The sequence below is a fragment of the Sinohyriopsis cumingii genome, chromosome 9, assembly GCF_028554795.1.
Source record: "Sinohyriopsis cumingii isolate HCF-2022 chromosome 9, ASM2855479v2, whole genome shotgun sequence".
In the NCBI taxonomy this organism is placed as follows: domain Eukaryota; kingdom Metazoa; phylum Mollusca; class Bivalvia; order Unionida; family Unionidae; genus Sinohyriopsis; species Sinohyriopsis cumingii.
The window spans coordinates 71709090-71722219 of NC_142969.1; the positions used below are offsets into that span (position 1 = coordinate 71709090).

At 41.1% G+C, this 13130-nt stretch overlaps 1 protein-coding gene across 1 annotated transcript in view; it reads right to left on the reverse strand.

The window, feature by feature from the left end:
• LOC149792004 (sorbitol dehydrogenase-like) overlaps window positions 1-13130 on the reverse strand; it is a 38263-nt gene that overhangs the window by 13823 nt on the left and 11310 nt on the right. The window contains exons 5-7 of the mRNA XM_089970502.1: window positions 12027-12189; window positions 11103-11221; window positions 9301-9366 (exon numbers count right to left, since the gene is read on the reverse strand). Coding sequence (XP_089826628.1) covers window positions 9301-9366; window positions 11103-11221; window positions 12027-12189 — 348 coding nt within the window. The remainder of the gene's footprint in view (window positions 1-9300; window positions 9367-11102; window positions 11222-12026; window positions 12190-13130) is intronic.

Sequence of the window (13130 nt, forward strand, 5' to 3'; positions counted from 1 at the left end):
AGGAATAAAAACACATCAAAACGATCAAAGTGGAATATAAACATGTCTCTGTACAACATGTTTTGGGTAACCAAGATGTTCTAGGGACAGTGTGTAACGTTCTTACAGTCTCTACATGAGGTTTTGTCACACAAGTGTCCTCCCGGAATGACCTTTCAGGAATGTCCATGACAGTCCTGTCCTGAAGCGAGTGGTTGTTCTCGGTGACGGGTTCTTCTGGCACTGTCACTAACACAGGGTGAAAAGTAACTTTCTTCCTTGAACAACTCTCGTGCATACTGGGCCACTTCTTGGGTCCAAGCCTCAAAACCCCCCTTTTTCCAGTCACGAACATCTGTCCAGTGGGGGTGTAATTCACAAGCTACACACACATCGTCATACACGTCTTCGGCAGCTAAAAGTTGACGAATCTTTTTTTCCCGTTGAGGTCGAGAAGTATCCAGATGAAAACGCAAGGCTTTAAGCAAAAGGAGTCTTTCGTGACCATTTAAGGCCATTGGGTGGTAAGCACTGATCGTAAAGAGTCCACAAGGAATCGGCTGGTAAACGAAATCCCAGAAAACAAGTCACTAAGACACACACTATGCGTCGTCCCAAATTGAATGGATACAGTTCTTGTAATAATTGATGGTAATGATCCACGGTTTGAATATGGTCATTGAGTTCCTTCCACGGAATCTGTTCAATCACTTGTGACATAAGCCGTAGCACGGATTCCTGATTTTATAGTCTCTTTATTTCGGAAGCAATAAAGGTACTTTCTAACTAGACATCTTCGTTCTCCAGTAGGGAATCTAAATCTTGCATACTGTAACCTACACTTCAGAGTTTGTCTAGATGTTTCGTCTTCCGCTAAGCAGATTCCACGTAAAATATGTTGGTAATCCCTTTAACTCGTCTTCCTCAATACGTTGCTCCAGGTGAATCTCGAAGTAACCAAAATTACGAACATTTAGTCCATTCACTAACTGAAAGTGATGAACAAGGTCTGACCACTGAAAGAATTTCTGACGAATCAGTCCTCTAATACCATTCAGGTATCAGTGGTTCAAACACCGGTGACGTAACGGATGCAACTGTTCTTTACGTTTGACTTGTATTTTGACCAGCTCTCGGTAAATGCGTTCTCTCAACTCCACAGGCAAAGCACGAATGTTCTCTTGTAAAGTATCCATGAATAGGTCAGTCCGTACAATTCACAATCTTTTCATAGAGCAAAAGTAATCCACATAGTGAGTAATTTCTGATCACTGCCATTCAGGGTAACGTCCAAGAATCTCATTAAACTCTTTTGATGTAAACGGTCTAGAGTGATATAATAGGACGAATGCACACCTGACCCAGATAAATCTAACACACTGGTTGATTTTTTTCACTTTCCTCTTGTGAATTTCTCGGCACAAAAGTTCTACAGTCACCCATTGAGATTTCACTCTGGCAAACTCCTGCCAAACTTCCTTGTAAATCTTCTCTTGCAGTTCTTTAGGTAGTGATTCAATATCGTTTTTGAAATGAAGTTTAAATACTGGTCTCGGTGATGTCCAACATTTGACTCCTAACCAATCTGGTTTCTTCTCCTTCGTCAACGATATGGTAAGTTACTTCAATGTCTCGGTCCCACTAAGGGTAAGTAATGACAATTCGGTGACCATCGAGCATGTTCTAGGTAGGCCGAATCTTGTGGTTCCCAGTGGTGAAGTGACACACCGCAACTGAAGCACTTGACTTTATCCCCTTCGCCCAAATAGAAAAATCCGGCTCTGGCTAATTCTTCATTGGTCGGTCCTCCCAGATACTTAGGCCATTTTCCTTTGAACGATTAAAGACGATTTTCAAAGTCGCAGTATTCCGACAAACGCACAGGAAACGAATATTCGTCTTTCACAGGTTCGTTTCGATGAGGGTTAAGTGACATGGACAGGAGTTTGCTCAGGGCTGGATGACATCCGTAGGGAGGTAGACGTGAAGGTGGACATTCACCTTTAAAATGAAACCCAGTAAAGTGTCCAAGAGGACGAGTGGCATCGCTTTCGCATCCCTCAGGTTTGACACGCACAGCATCACTTTCCATGATAGGGGCAGTGAAAACGAAGTTCCCATGATGCTTTACGGCATCGCTATTGTCACAGCGTACAGCATCGTTCCCATCGCAAGGCTCACAATCGCATTCCACTTCAGAGGCCCCAAACTTGAATTGTGCCTGTCTGAACTTGTTTTGTGTTTCTCTGAAAGTATTCATCTTATTCGCTTGGTCTTGGTAGTCACAATGAACTATCGATCTTGCCTATACAGACCAATACCGACGTGTCCATACGGTAAGGTGAAATGATTGGGAAGTCGCACTCGCTTCTGGTACACGATTTGATAGACTTTTTCCAAGGGTCGACTGACGATGTGGTGAGTGGGTAAACGTACAATCTTGTTCGGTTGATAGGTGGTCACTTTAAAGTGTTCATCTTCTCTAGACTCCAAGGCTTCTTTCAATACGCCAAAGTTGACCACTCGAATGGTACGATAATTCAGAGTCAGTCCTTTCACTTTGCACGTCGTGTGTACTTCTTCTTGTTTGTCCCGGTATTCGTAGCCGTAATTTTTTGGACCACCACTGGCGAAACTTAAAATCTTGTCGTCGGGGTGCTCGTCTGTCCATGCTTCTAAACGGTCTCCTTCGATGTCAGGGTGATGTTGACTCGGGTGATGGATGTAAATGCAACTGTCCGTGTCAAAGTACAGGACCCGTTCCCCTAACAGTTCTAAAGCTTCGTACAATTTTAAGCGAGCATGGGCTGTCACGTAAGCCGCAATAATGACATTTCCAAAAGGGTCGTCTTGTACAAAGTCCAGATCTTCTTCGTAATTCACTAAGATCAAATTTTCGCGAACGACGTCCACGTGTTTCATGAATTTGGTTTTGTCGTGAATCATCTGGAAGTAGCGGGAAGGTTCTGTCAAATATTCCGTCTTGGGTAAACACGGGCGTTGTGCCATTTTACCCCACAAGCAATTTAACATCACTTTGGCAAACGATCGCCTGCCTTCGTTTTTCTCGATGTAGTCTAAAGTGATGCCTTCTTGTGCCCAGTATTTCTCTTTGAATTGTATTTGGTCTTCGGGGGTGTGACACCAGGACGGAGAGCCACTGGCTTCTTGCTTCAGTTTCCAAAAGGCATCCACGTAGTCAGCGAAAATGCCTTTCTGCGTGAGGTCACCCTTGCGGTATTGTTGTGTCTTGGGAAAGTGACAAATTTCGTACACTTCTAACCAGTTGGTATCCCATGTTCAGAGCTTTGAACAATTCTACGCTGACCTACATCCCCGTCAAGGCACGTTTTTTGTGGGTGTGCTGACAAGGTTGATCTTGGTTGCACGTTTCGGCACAAGTACGGCACAAGGGAAACATCAGTTTGCCTTGACAATGGTGAGGTAACACGGGATGGTACAAGTCCGTGGGAGGTAAGACTTTGCACTTGATCAGACCTACGTATTGTCGAATGTTTTTCAGGTCGATGTGTTCGGTGAACAATTGCGGGTGCCCTGCAGGAAAGCGACAATATTTGCACACGTAAGGATACAGCGAACACACATCCAAGTATTTGATTTCTTCTCCTTTCTCTTCGTCAGCTTGGTACAGCAAACAGGTGGCATTGGTCCTTCCTCCGTACAAACTATCCCTCGGGTTCAGGGTTCCATGAACTGGTAAATTTCCACGAGGCGTTTAAACTCGGGATCGGTTTTCAAACGGTGATCGTATTCGTGTTCCCACATTTCCACCATTTGGTAACCTTCCTGTTCTAACTTTAGGCGTCGCTGACAAGTGTCCTGGTACAGGTCTTCGATGGTTCGTTGTAAAAACTGATTTTTAGTGCTACGATCAGGGTAACAGACGGGACATCCGTGAAATAAGCAACCGTTAAACTCGTACACGATCTTGAGGTTTTCTAAGTCCCAGCCATCGACCGAATACGTTCCGATGGTCTTTTCGCCTCCTCCGTTGCGGGCATGCTGAATCCATTTGTCTTCCTTGTCGTACAAGTAATGTAACCAGCGTAGGGCTTTGACCGAGTATTGACGTTTGACATAGTTGGTCGTTTGAGGACTGATGACAGCCACGGTGTTTTCAGGCATGAATCGTTGGCGGTACACTAAGGAACACGCTTTGGCAATGGTGCAAGCTTCTTTCAAAGGATCGACCCCTCCGTGTTCCATGAACAGTTCTCGAAATTTTCCACAGCAACGCCGTAAAATGTCCACGTCGGAACGACAATACTTTAACATTTCTTCCTGAAAGTCGAAAGGGTCGGAGGTGTGAGCCTGGTACCAAGCGTAGAAAGCTTCTCGTTGTTCGGTACGCATGTTGTCGAGGTCGCAATAGTGAGCCTCAGGCAAATGGGGTAGAACGGCGTGTTGATTGGCTTCCGTATTGAAAAAGTGTGGAAAGTACCCTTTAGCCATTTCTGTCATTCCGAACGTTTTAGGCATTCGACTCAAAGGCATGACCAAGTAATTCATCGAATCTTTAAACTGCACTTGTCCCACTTGCATGAAAATGATTTTGGCTCCGTTCAAAGTAAATTTAGGACGCTTGGTGCCATGTTCCGTATAGTACCTCAAAAGAAACTGTCCATCGTATCCGGAGAAATTGTGAGCCATCACCGTGGCATGACGATGACAATCTCCGTAACGTTCGATGTCCTCTTGGCTCCACGTTTCGTCGATGGGGTCTAAGACCCATTGGGCGAAATCGGCTAGCGTTTTCGGTCCTCGAAAGATTTGTTCACGCCCTCCAGGAATCTTACTGCAGTGAGGGCAATGACTGAAGATAGGTTCTTGAATGCACTTTTGACACGCTCGATGAGCCACACAGAAATTAGGAATGTGAATGCCGGTCTCTTGCATGCATTCGAAATCGAAAACGATGAAATTGCCTTTCTTCTTGTGACCGTCTTCTTTCTCTGGTCGGGATTGGTATTTTTGCACGTAGCATTGGTGTTCCAAGTCCACGATGTGGTGACAAATGTGACATTTTTTCTTTCCTGAACATACGTGTGCCTTGGTACTGTTGGTACGTATGCCTTGTCCACACGTGGGGCACAATCTCAGGAGTTAACAAGCACATTTCTGCTGTGAACCTTGCGTCTTCAAATGTTGTTGGTAACAGGCAGGGCTGACAAACGTGCGCAGACAAGTTGAACAATGCACTGGTTCTTGTCCTTCGCTCAGACAGGGTGGAGAGGCCAAACATCCTGAGTATTTCAATCCACAATGCTTGTGTTGTTCTCGATTGTTATAACCATAGTCACATTTCTCACAATAATAAACATATCCCAGGAATCCAGTGATACTGGTAATGGTATCGAAATGTTCATCGTGATGATAAAGGTGAATGTATTTTCCATCCTTAAAATCTTGGCCTCGAAACAGAGGTCTGCGCACTTCTTGAGGGTGCACTTTCAAGGTGTAGCGTGGAGCTAGGATATCTTGCAATTTTTGCATCTCAGGAATGCCGCAAGGTGTGTCTTTGAGCAAGTCGGCTTGTTGCAACAGGAGTTCTGCTTCATTTCGTTGTTTGGCTCGGTCGGATTGTTGAATAGTTTTTCAGTCTCTTTTCCATTCTGTCGTGTCGTTCTTGTTGGCATAGGTTCGTCCCACCACGATGGCTCGGGCTAAACACATGTGGTCTTGAGGGTTGTGAATTCGGACGAGACTTGTTTTGGTGCTGCGAAGCTCGTCCACCAATAACATCTTTTTGCGTCCAGTCCCTTGAGGAGGAGAGACGTGGGTCATGTCCAGTGTGGCTTTTCCATCGGTGATGTCAAACTGGTCATTGGATTGTTGCACGTGTTGAATTTTGTCCATGACTTTGGAAGCAGTCAATTCTGCAGGGGTGCTAAACTCGATCCAAACAGGGGATTTCAAACCGTCGTGTTGTATGGAAAGTCTCAAGCGATCGTCTTCTTTGGGTTGACATTGTCGCTTGAGTGTGGTGAGTAAAGAATCCCACATCTCGGTGACGAACCCTTCTGCTTTCTCTAACGGTACGTCGGACTTGAAATTTTTAAACTTCACCGTGTTGGTGCAAGCCGTGGTTCTAAATTTTCTAGAGGAGCGGTTTTCTGTCTCTCGAATGTCATAGTACTTTTCAGGGTTGACTAAGGGTGGTGAACTTTGTTTAGAGGAAGACTCTCTGGGCTTGAATTCTGGTTCACTCATGTCCTCTTCAAAATCACTGGCATGAATTTGTGCCAAGACTTCAGCCCTGGTACGAGGCGATAGATCACGTTTCTGCCTCTTACTTTCTTCTTCTTTCTTCTGAAATGAATTGGATCGTTTCATCTTGATAGAAAAACGTCAAATGACTAAAGTTTAAACACCATAGACTAATTTATAGTCCTGGCAGACCAGCGTATATAAAAGGGTGTGTGTATTGTCCTTTCACTATTCATTTCACTCTCAAACCGAACACAACGATAGAAGAGACTACCCAAATCGAACATTTCATCAGAGCTTTGCGAGGGTCATTAGAAAATTCTCTTCAGACAAGCCGACGGACTATTCTCCTTCCTTTCAAGATAAAAGTCAAGATACTTGCTATATCTGTCGGAAGAAAGGGCACTGGTCTTCAGAGTGTCCAGACCGTCAAAAAAGAAAAAAAGGGGCTAGAAAAGACAAAAGTCAAGATACCTGTTATTATTGTCAAGAAAATGGACATTGGTCTCCAGATTGCCCAAAAAAGAAACAAAAGGAGTCAGAAGAAGAGAGGGATTCTTCAGAGGAAGAAGAGAGAGATTCTTCAGACAAAGAAGAGGACGAAAGAAGACAATTCTATTTACAAGAGGCAAAGAAAAAGAAACAGGAGAAGAAAAGAAGAAGGGAAGAAAATGAGGAGGAAGAGGAGGAAAAGACTGTGACGGTGAAGAAATTCAAAAAACAGAGAGAGTGAACAATGAGACAGAAGAAGTCTATGAACTTTTTAAAGTGATTTGTTGTGAATTGTGAATTGGATTGTAAATATTTATAAAAGAATAAATTAGGTATTAAAAGGTAAGTGTCCTTGAGTTTTGATTTTAAAATAAGAACGTAGACTCAAACAATCATACACATACACGTAGTATAGGGGTAAAATGGGTTTTTTATTTTTGAGTTATTGGCAATTGAAAGTCGATCTCTTTTCGAGAGACGTGGGTGGCCCTGAAAAGGGCCTTTGGGTTTTGGTGTAAGGGGTGAGTTTACGCAATCAACTTTAACTGTCTTAAGCCTTTGCCACGGCCAAGGCCTACTTCTGGACTGCGTACTGTTGATGATGATGATGATGATTTGGTTGAAATCACTAAGGGTGGTATGGTAGGCTTAGTCACAGGGTTGGCGTGTTTAGCTCGGGAAGGTCGTATTCTCTTCGGTCGTAATAAAGAAGTCTGATACATTTGTTTCAGACTTCTTAACTCCGCTAAAATGTCTAACAGTACCGTGCCCGTTTGATTTTCACACCCTTGTTTCTTTGCTGCTGCTGCTTCTTCTTCTTGTTTTTTTCTTACCTCTTCTTCTTGCTGCTGTTGCTGTAGGAGAAAAGCTTGTTCCGCTTCCTTTTGCTGTTGTATAAATTTCTCCAATTCTTCTTTCTGTCTCTGTCTAAAATTCTCCACGTGCGTTAATGAAGAAGGTGACGAAGGTTCCGGAATAAATTCTTGCGAGGTAAGAAAATCCACAAAATCCCAATTTACCTCTTCTGAAAGTAAGTCCGGGTTCCCTTGGGTGGCCTCCACTGCTGGTGCACCCCAACTGAGCGTTTTCTGAGTTTCCGTCATGTTGAATAACCGTCGCATAGATTGACTGCACACAGGCGCTAGCGAATCTATATAGACCACGTGACGTCACAGACTGCTCTCTTCGGATTGGATGCGGGCTGACTGAATTATGTAACGTGTGTTTGGATTGGTCAATGAACTCAATCCGTTTCAATCCTTCCTCTACCTATAGATAAGCGCAGTTCACTGCATTGATTCACCTGTTCTCGGCGCCTCAAGATGTGGACCACAGTCAAATCATCCACCCTTGTATCTTCGATGATGTTCAGGACGGACATACTAATGTATGTCCGATCCAAGTGGACAGTTGTCCACAAGTCAGACACCAGTCTGTTGATACGAAGAGTGTATGTGGAAAGACAAGGATGCCTCAAGAGGACTCTGATTTATGGCCCTGAGGACAAGAAGATGCCGCAGATGCCCTTTATGTTAAGGGCATATTAACATAAATCCAAAGGCCCTTTTCAGGGCCACCCACATTTCTCGAAAAGAGATAGACTTTCAATTGCCTACCCCTTTTTATATTTTTTTTTTATTTAAAAGAATAGAGACCCCTCCCTGTTTCAATTTTCACCTGTTCCCTTTCCATAGACCCATCAGTTCGGGACCCTATTAAAATAGGGTCCCGACCCTGTTCCATTTCCCCTAGTCCCTAAACAGACCCACGATCAATTCCCCATGTTCAATTTCCCTTGTCGCTAGAGTGACCCAACAATTTTCCCCATCTTAATTTCCCTTGTCGCTAAACAGACCCACGATTTATTCCCATGTTAATTTCCCTTGTCGCTAGAGTGACCCATGATTTTTCCCCATGTTAAACTTCCATTGTCGCTAGAGTGACCCAGGGGGGTCTGTAATGCTAATTCCCATTGTCGCTAGGGTCACCCCATTCACTACTTTTGTTACCATAATTTAAATATCGTGGTTGCTTCCTTTGTTAAATTAAATTCAAGAAATTTTAGCAATTTTAGCAAAAATGTTCTGGTCTTGTAATTTCTCCAAATCTGGCTCTTTTTCTTAAGGACTACTAGATAGTTGTGTACTACTGCGCGAAAACCGTCATTAGATGGACACCTCATATTTAATTATGGTTTTAATTATATATACAAAAATTGGAGTCACTGTGTAATTATTTTCTAAGCAAGTTGAATTTAATTCATGATTTCAAATGGTTTGCTATATTACAATAAATTGATTTTAAGAGTTTGTCGAAAGAGAAAAAACACATTGTAATTGTGAAGATATTTTGCGATATAATGCCTTAATTTATTTACAAAAAATCCTATGTGAGACTAAGGGAGGTATTTATAAACAACACTAGCAGCAGGTTTTCATCGCTTATTTACCTTTACATGTAAGGCTAAGATTCAAGTTAGCACGCACATACTAAATAAATGGCACAAACTTCTTGGTTTGGAAAATTTCCTAATGTAGTTTCAAATCATTGACCTTTTCCTCTACCTTGGAAATATGACCACATATTTACAAGACGAATTACCTGTAATTATAATGTTCTCAACGCCGGCTTCTTTGGCTGCGAACATTGTGCACAGTCCAACAGGACCTTAGAAAAAAGATTAAAAAAAGAACATAAAACACGGACGTTATATTTAACCTGGCCAAATGAAATTGCAGTTAATAAATAAAAATAGGACATTTTCCAAACTTCGCGTGAGAAGGCAACCATATTGATATGGAAGATGGAAAAACCATTGAACACGACCTTGAAATATACAATTTATGTAAGGAGCAACTATATACAAAATTGAAACATAAGCGTGAAAGAGGGCAACACTGTGACATGCCTTCAATTTAGGGGGATTTACTAAACACCAACATGATAGAAGTACCATATGTACCAGATTATACAGTTTAAAAAATGTCCCTTTTACAAGAATAATATTTTAAAACAATTTTTATAGTTCTCTTTCAAAAAAATCAATAAATGTGTCAGAAAAATGTCAGGACATGATTACCGAAAAAATAGTTAGACAAAATTAAGTTAACAAACGCACTTATATTCTTCTGTCACGTTCTACAATTTCCATTGAATTTGAAGTCATACAAAAGTGCATATATATTATTGGGAATGTAATTAGTGTGCTTAAAGACACACATACACACACACACACACACACACACACTTTAACGGTAAGTGATATGCTACAGGATGATGCATGATAAATAGGCTAAAAATATGTATGAAGAAAAATACAGTCACGCAAGTAATATAATTTTCAACTCGTCCGCTAAAGTAATTCGTACCTAGGTTTTGCGCTTATGACACCCATCACTTTGCCTGCATACAGGAACCCAATACTCTCACGACTAAGCGCACATTCCCAAAACGGGATGGAACTTAGCCGTTGATATATGTATTCGTGCATAGCAGACACATTAGCAAGGCGACCCAATAATTAACTCTCATCTAAATACGCAACCATTTGGACTCCTCTGCCGAAATCAAAGCAAGCAGATGATATGTAAAGTTACACATATACTCCAGAGAGCGGAGAATGAACAGTATACAATACTTCATGCAAGGCTGTTGACGAAGGCAAGGGGATACCTTTTGCTATGAACAACAATCTGGTACAAGAGTTTAGTTGATAAAATTAGAGATCTCCAAAGCAGTAGTAAGTCACTAAACTGTATGTAAATTACAAACATTGTAGCTAAATTATGTGACAAATAATATACAAAGAGTAAATTATGGAGGTTCGTAATTCAGTACAATAGGCTGTCAAGGCTGGTGTAGATTAATGTTCCATACTTATATTAATGATATGGTCAATGCTATTTAGTCAAGTGTAGGAATTGTTACTAACGCTACGTCTTTACGAATAATAATAGACAATCTATCACTGTCTGCACGTGTTATAAATAATAATAAACACTATCTATTAAGGTCAGATTGCTGTTATTCCATGCAATACTCTATATCAGCTTTCGTAATTGGTCATCTAGCTCAGAGCAGACTAACTACAAGGCCCACTGGTCATTTTATATCTGGCCCGCGTTCGTACACACACACACACACACATTATATATATGTGTGTGTGTGTGTGTGTGTGTATGGCCCACGAACGTTACATTTTTGGTCCATGAGGTCCACGGTGTTGAATGTTGAACCACCCTGATTTAGTATATCATCTCTGTTGGTTTACACCAAAACAAATTCATTGGTTTTGCCGAGTACTCATCCGTCTTAAGTATCGACTCTTCCCCTGCAAAGATTGGATCACAGCCTAAATAAATATTCTTTGTTATACAGCCAGAATAGACACAATCCTAACTCACCTGCTCCACAAATTAGAAGACTGTGCCCAGGCTCAAGACGTACTCTGTGACACGCATGGATACCAACTGAAAGAGGCTCTAGAAGAGCACCTTCCTCAAAACTAAATTCATCTGGAATTCTAAGAATATATTTTATGATCAGGAATGTTTCAACGATATGTTAAAGTGTCAAAGTTGGTACATGTCCTTATTGGCGAAGAAAATGTATAGCTTACTTCCCCTGTGCAATATTAACACAGGGTGAGGAGAGCTCGAAGATAATGCAAAAGAGGACAATATCAGGGAAATCACATAACAAACATTATATGAGACGAAGATATTAAATATGCCAGTAGAATTTCCCAAAGGACATTGCAAGTTACCTTTCACCTTCAGTTACCAAATTTGGTGTTATTATTATTAAATGAACACTCTACCGCTTTACATTAGTTGGATACAGTGGTGGATCCAGGTAGAGTGGTTGCGTGGCGGAGCAAGCACCCTCACCCTCGTCACACAACTTGCACAAAAAAAGAATGAACGCGAAATTACTGGAACATTTCTAAAGCAAGTTTTATGTACAGTCAGATGGTTAAAATTTTGCCCTGAAAACGCTTAAAATGCTATAGCTGCTAGGGTCTTCATACCCTGGGCCCCCACTGTAGGTGTCTTTTACAGACAACTGGCCTACATTTGTATGGCCCCTAACATGACACAAAACGATGTTTCTGGATCCATCCTATTCGGATACGAACATTTTAATTTAGGAGTTTATATCCACTATCTGTTGATTAACCAATCCGGCTTCAATCACAAAACAAAATTAACAGTATGTGAACACTAAAAAGATCTAGTACACATCTAGGAACAACTTGCTTTGCATTTACAAGATAATTGCACTGATAATCAGAAACGAATTACAATAAATCATTTGTCTCTACATACCTGTAGACGCGGTCGGCTTTGTGGACAATGTATCTAGCCATAGCGCCATTATTGTGAGGCACTCCAATAAAGATCACTTTAGGACAAAGATTGTATCGACCACTCACACACACCGTGCAGGACTGGCATACATCATATTGGGGTTCTATAGCTACACGGTCCCCTATAATAATAATAATAATAATAATACAAGACAACGAGATGAAGTCCGCAAGTATGTAGTCTTACAGAAGACAGTGGCGGGAAAGTAAAATCGCATAGTCAGGTGAGCCTTCGATATCCAGATCATCCACGGGGAAGTGCAAAGGGGGGGGGGGAACATTATGTAAATTAAGACAGGGCCGACCTTCATGTTCATTGCCTACATAACGATTTTAATCACGAAGCTTCTGGTCACGCTGAAAACCCGAAAACGTTTGCCTTCTATACAGGAATAAATCAATATTTATAAAGCAGTTTTTTTCAAGTACAAAGATATTGACGTGAAAATAATGATAAGATCATCTACCGCTAAAAGACACAGACCGCAAACTACATGCAAAACTAGTTATCCATTATCATACATGATTTCTCAGAAAACAGAAACATTACCTCCAGTTAAGACAGTGAGAACAGGTTTAATAGTGTTTCTTTATAGAAATTCGAGAAATACGTCAACAACTTGAAAAAGCCCCCTACACACACACACATACATACATACATACATACATACATACATACATACATACATATATATATATATATATATATATATATATATATATATATATATATATATATATATATATATATATATATATATATCTTGTAATGATCTTTACTATGGAGCCAGAACTGTTGTGCTCAATATCCTTAAAAAAGAAATTATGGGATACTTTACAATTCAAAATATAATGTAACATAAATTCACCCATAATCCCTGTGAACTGCAGATCACGGTCAAGTTTGGAACAACCGCCAATATTCACTTCTAGTACCATATGCCAGCATTTTTATTTTCATTCCCCCGCAATATAAAAGGAGCACCTTCTTGATTCTTGGGCATGGATCAATCGACAATATTGTTGTTCTTTAGGTACATAAAATAATCATTCTAATGTGAAG